The sequence below is a fragment of the Pseudochaenichthys georgianus genome, unplaced genomic scaffold, assembly GCF_902827115.2.
Source record: "Pseudochaenichthys georgianus unplaced genomic scaffold, fPseGeo1.2 scaffold_733_arrow_ctg1, whole genome shotgun sequence".
Taxonomy (NCBI): domain Eukaryota; kingdom Metazoa; phylum Chordata; class Actinopteri; order Perciformes; family Channichthyidae; genus Pseudochaenichthys; species Pseudochaenichthys georgianus.
In genome coordinates this window covers 25,001-30,000 of record NW_027263286.1, presented here as the reverse complement: position 1 = coordinate 30,000, position 5,000 = coordinate 25,001, and the positions used below count along the sequence as shown (strand labels likewise).

The 5,000-nt window shown below is 44.6% G+C and overlaps 1 protein-coding gene across 1 annotated transcript in view; it reads right to left on the bottom strand.

The window, feature by feature from the left end:
* LOC117444097 (caskin-1) overlaps positions 1 to 5,000 on the bottom strand; it is a 52,059-nt gene that overhangs the window by 45,389 nt on the left and 1,670 nt on the right. The window contains exons 3-5 of the mRNA XM_071202698.1: positions 1,755 to 1,850; positions 1,290 to 1,420; positions 966 to 1,074 (exon numbers count right to left, since the gene is read on the bottom strand). Coding sequence (XP_071058799.1) covers positions 966 to 1,074; positions 1,290 to 1,420; positions 1,755 to 1,850 — 336 coding nt within the window. The remainder of the gene's footprint in view (positions 1 to 965; positions 1,075 to 1,289; positions 1,421 to 1,754; positions 1,851 to 5,000) is intronic.

Genomic DNA, 5,000 nt, shown 5'->3' with positions numbered 1-5,000 from the left:
TGTAGTTAGGCCAAATGGTTAGGTAAAGTAGTCCATTAAAAAATCATCAGACAAATATTGAAATATATTATGCCAATTTTTCCAAAAAAGTACTTTTAAGTTAAAGTGGACCGATCATGCTATATTAGAAACATATATTTTAGGGCCATACCGATACAAAACATGTCTGTGAAGTTTTTTGTTCAAAATCCCAAACAGATCCCCCATTGTAGCCTCATGCTGCTCAAACCCCTCTGTTGAAGCCCTGTTAGAGAAACAAGGATCTTGGGTCCTTAGCTTGAAAAAAAAGAGGAGGCGGAGCTAATGCCTGATCAGAATTCTACCGGAGATAAAGTTAAATGCTGCTGTGATAAAACGCCATCCTGTTCTAAACCACATCAAGGATTATCTCTGAAACAGTATGGAGCTCAAATGCTTTCTCTCTTGCGGGTTTATCACAAGGGGAGTTCTTTTTGTATTTCCTGCTTTTTAAACACACGTGCTCTCCGGTACAGGTTAGCTCCGAGTGTTAGCGACGCTTGCTAATGTAAACAAAGACGAGATTACGTCCAAAACACGTCAGGCATTGTTTCTCTCTGTGGGTCCGCTGCCGATCTGACGTCAGTTCGGATGGAATCTGTATCCGCTCGTTTTCAAAAGATGTGGGTACGGAGGAAAAGAGAGAGGGTTTTATTTTCTGAGGCTGCGTGAGTTCCCCGACGCACGGGGACACATGTTGATGACATCACAAAGTGCATTAAGCATGATAGGTCCCCTTTAAGTGCATTTCAAAGCCCATACTTCTTTCCTTTCACTTGAGTAAAGAAGTTTAGTCAGTACTTCTACTTTCGCCAGAGTATTTTTAAACACGAGTATCTGTACTTATACTCGAGGAAAGGATGTGTGCACTTTTGCCATCTCTGCTCTGATATTAAAACCTTTCAATTGAATTGAGAGATAGAAAGTTAGAGTGAAGTTCCTCTTACTTCCAGCAGGAGTCTCACAGCCTCAGTCTTCCCACAAAGAGACGCTTCATGGAGAGCTGTTCCTGCCTTCGTCTGACGGTTAATGTCAATACCAGCCTGGATGAGGAGCCTGAGGAAGAGGAGGAGGAGGAGGAGGAGGAGGAGGAGGAGACAAAGGATGCAGAGATGAGATATAGGAAAGAGAAAGATAAATACAATAAAAACCTGGTGTATAAAAAGTACTAATACCAAACTCAGTGTGTGTGTGTGTGTGTGTGTGTGTGTGTGTGTGTGTGTGTGTGTGTGTGTGTGTGTGTGTGTGTGTGTGTGTGTGTGTGTGTGTACCTGATGACGTCTATGTGTCCGTTCTTAGCAGCCAGGTGCAGAGGAGACGTCCCGTTGGGGTCCGTCGTGTCGCCTTTCTTAGGCTCCAGGAGAGCAGCACACATGTTACTGGAGAGCAACAACTGCACCACCTACACACACACACACACACACACACACACACACACACACACACACACACACACACACACACACACACACACACACACACGCACACGCACACACACACACACACACACACACACACACACGCACACACACACACACACACACACACACACACACCAATACCAAAGTATTAGCTAATAATCCGAGTCTGTAAGAAGCTGTCAGATAAATGAAGTGGAGGACAAAGTGCAATACTGGCTTCCAAACCGTGGTGGAGTAGAAGTATAAAGGAGTATAACATGAAGAGTACGAGTACATCTAACGTGTATTTTATTAAAGTACTTGAAGCGTTCTCACCCCGACTCTCCCGAACTCACAGGCCAGGTCCAGAGGAGTCTTCCCGGCGTTGTCCACGATGCAGGGGTTGGACTGATGCTGCAGCAGCATCTCGGACTGCGGGGGGACAGGGGTGTTCAGGGTGAAGTGTCCAAACAGCATGAAGCGCGATATTTTTAAAAGACAAAATATGTGAAAATAAATCTGGAACTTTGCAACTCAGCATTAGTATCTTTACTTATACTTACCGCTGTATATATATTTAGTAATAGACACATTTTGTATATCAAACGTTGTTATATATTACAGCAGAATGTGCACGTTTGACTTTTTAATTCTATATACTTATTTCACATTTTACTTACTTCCTATGTTTTTATAAATATGTTTTATTTAATTGATCTTTTAGTTGTATTCTTATTTTTACAGAAACATTATTATTACATTTAATTGTTTAGATGCACAGGATTTATTTAAATGTTTAGAGGATCCTTATTTTATTAAATATTATTCCACTTTCTTACCTTGAATATATATTATCTTTAAATGTGTATTATTGTATCTTTTGATTTTCCTATGAGTCCTATGAAGCACTTTGTCTCCCGGGATAAATAGGGTATTCTGCGTCTGATTGGCTGACCTTGTGTTTGCCTAAACGAACCACAGTATCCTAATGAGTGAGATGTTAATTACTACTTGATTCTACCCAGTGGGGGAGTGGGATGTTTTTACTGGGGGGACGCCATCTTAATGAGGTCATCGCAAACAATGCCACAAGTGCCCACGCGCGCAGTGCACTCACATAACGGGCAGACAGGTCGACAGAAACTACCGGTATGCTTACGGTACGTCCACACAGCAGCTTCAGAAGAATCTTCCAACGCTTCTCTGCCCGTTGACTTTAAATGGGGATGACGTCACTTTGCCTCACTTTTCGCCCAACTGCATTGTGGGGGAGCGAAGCGAAGATTTCCAGGATCTCCAGGATTCAAAAGTTGAGCAATGTTCAACTTTTGAAGCTGAGCTGGAAGCGCCAGCCAATCAAACACGTTTATGCAAATCTGACAGTAGAAGCGCTAGCCAATCAAACCGCGTGTAAGCAGGGAGAGCCAGACCGCAGTTCATTTCCTCATATTCCAAACGAGAAGTTACGGCAGCAAATCACCCGGTTCTTTACGACCAGAACTATTACCGGGATCCAAACCGGAGGAGCCAGGCATGGAGGGAGGTGGCAGAGGCAGTGGGGGAAACTGGTAGGGTTTCGCCTGTTTGGGGAGTTTATATATATATATATTGCTCGCATAAAATCCCCGGGGTTTTTTGCTTTGTATGTCGGGGGCGGGAGATTCATGTGATTGGTTGTTGGTCGCAAAAAATCCCCAAGCTGTCAGACACGCCCAGCTCCAAGCTTTTCAAGATTTTTGAAAAGCTGCTGTGTGGACGTACCGTTAATCCTACTTTACTTTACTGCAAAAAGCAGACGGCGCTGCGCTCAACACACACACACACACACACACACACACACACTCAAAACCATCGACACACCGGCACATAAGTTACATAACCAATGTATTGGCCTAAGTGGCATACATGCCTGCCGTTATAGAGCTGTTTCGTTTGCGTTCTTGATGGAAAGAAAGAGCTGCTGCAAAGTCGGCGGGCGGCGAGCTGGTGCTGTCACCCTGGGGTCACGAGCGTGAGGGCGAATCATCGTTTTTTAAGGAAATCGTTTTTATTTGTTGTTATAATTACTGTGAAATGTATTATGTTTTCGTCGTTATTACAACCAATACACAACTGATAACACTAGGCGCTTTTCATGAGGTTCATGAGAACTCTTTAGTACAGATCGCGTTCACACCGGAATAAGTCCCTGAGGGAGGATTGTACCGGCCCGTCTACACTACAGGCATACATTTTTTTTGAAGCTGGGCGTGTCTGAGGCTTGTCGATTTCTCGAGCCCAAGGCGACCAACAACCAATCAGGAATCTCCCGCCCCCGGCATACAAAGCAACAGCAATGTTAAAACGAAGTAAACTGGATATAAACTCCCCAAACAGGCGAAAACCTACCAGTTTCCCCACTGTCTCTGCCACCTCCCTCCATGCCCGGTTCCTCCGGTTTGTATCCCGGTAATAGTTCTGGTCGTAAAGAACCGGGTGATTTGCTACCGTAACTTCTCGTTTGGAATATGAGGAAATGAACTGCGGTCTGGTTCTCCCTGCTTACACGCGGTTTGATTGGCTAGCGCTTCTACTGGCAGATTTGCATAAACGTGTTTGATTGGCTGATGCCAGCTTCGAAAGCATCGGGAGCATCAAAAGTTGAACATTGCTCAAATTGTGATGCTCACGATGCAAAGCCATGCTCCGCTCCCCACAATGCAGTTCGGCGAAGATTCAAAATCTTCTACGTCACCCCATTCAAGTGAATGGGCGAAGCGTTGAAGGCATTTTTCGATGCCTGTAGTGTAGACGGGGCGGGCAAATGAAGCCGCTGACGTCACCTCTTCTTCTTCTGCTTTGGGTTTACTGGCAGGCCGCAAACCACTTCACGGCGTATACTGCCACCCAAAGTCCCCGGCCGGAAGTCCCCGGAGTTGGGGAAGGCTTCAGTAGAAGCTGCTGGGACTCCCAGCAGCTTCTACTGAAGCCTTCCGGGTAAATCGCCAGAACGCCGACACCTCCTCATCTCCACCGCTCCCATGTTTTATTTTGTGTTGCCATAAGTTAGTCTCTCTGCGTTTCTGTGCTGGGCTAATGCTAATAATGCTAATAATGCTAATGCGAGGATAATAAAATGGCGGCTTCACTTTTTTTTTTTTTTTTACGGGGCGTGGTTTGCAATCCACCCAGCCAATCAGAAATAGGAACCTTATTCTCCCACGAAAGTACCTGATTTTATATTTATTAGACTATTAAAAAAAAATGGGGGTTCTAAATAGGTGGGGGGGCAGCGATCCCCCGCGTCCAACGACCACTACTCCCCTGATTTTACAGTACATTTAGTCCAAAAAGCTGCTTTTAGACCGTTTTTCTCCGAGTTGAGCTGAAGAGATTCTGCAGCTCTGTGACTTCATCGCTTTGTTAAACTCAGAAAGACTTAACGGGATGAAACCCCACCCGAGGAATTAGACCATTGTGCTTTCTAATTCTCCCCAATACTGGAACAAATTACAGGAATAATCCACATTAAACTCGCTGGTCGCAGACACACTTGTTGTTAAAGAAGAATGTCTGTAAAATCTGGTCGTTCTATGATTCATG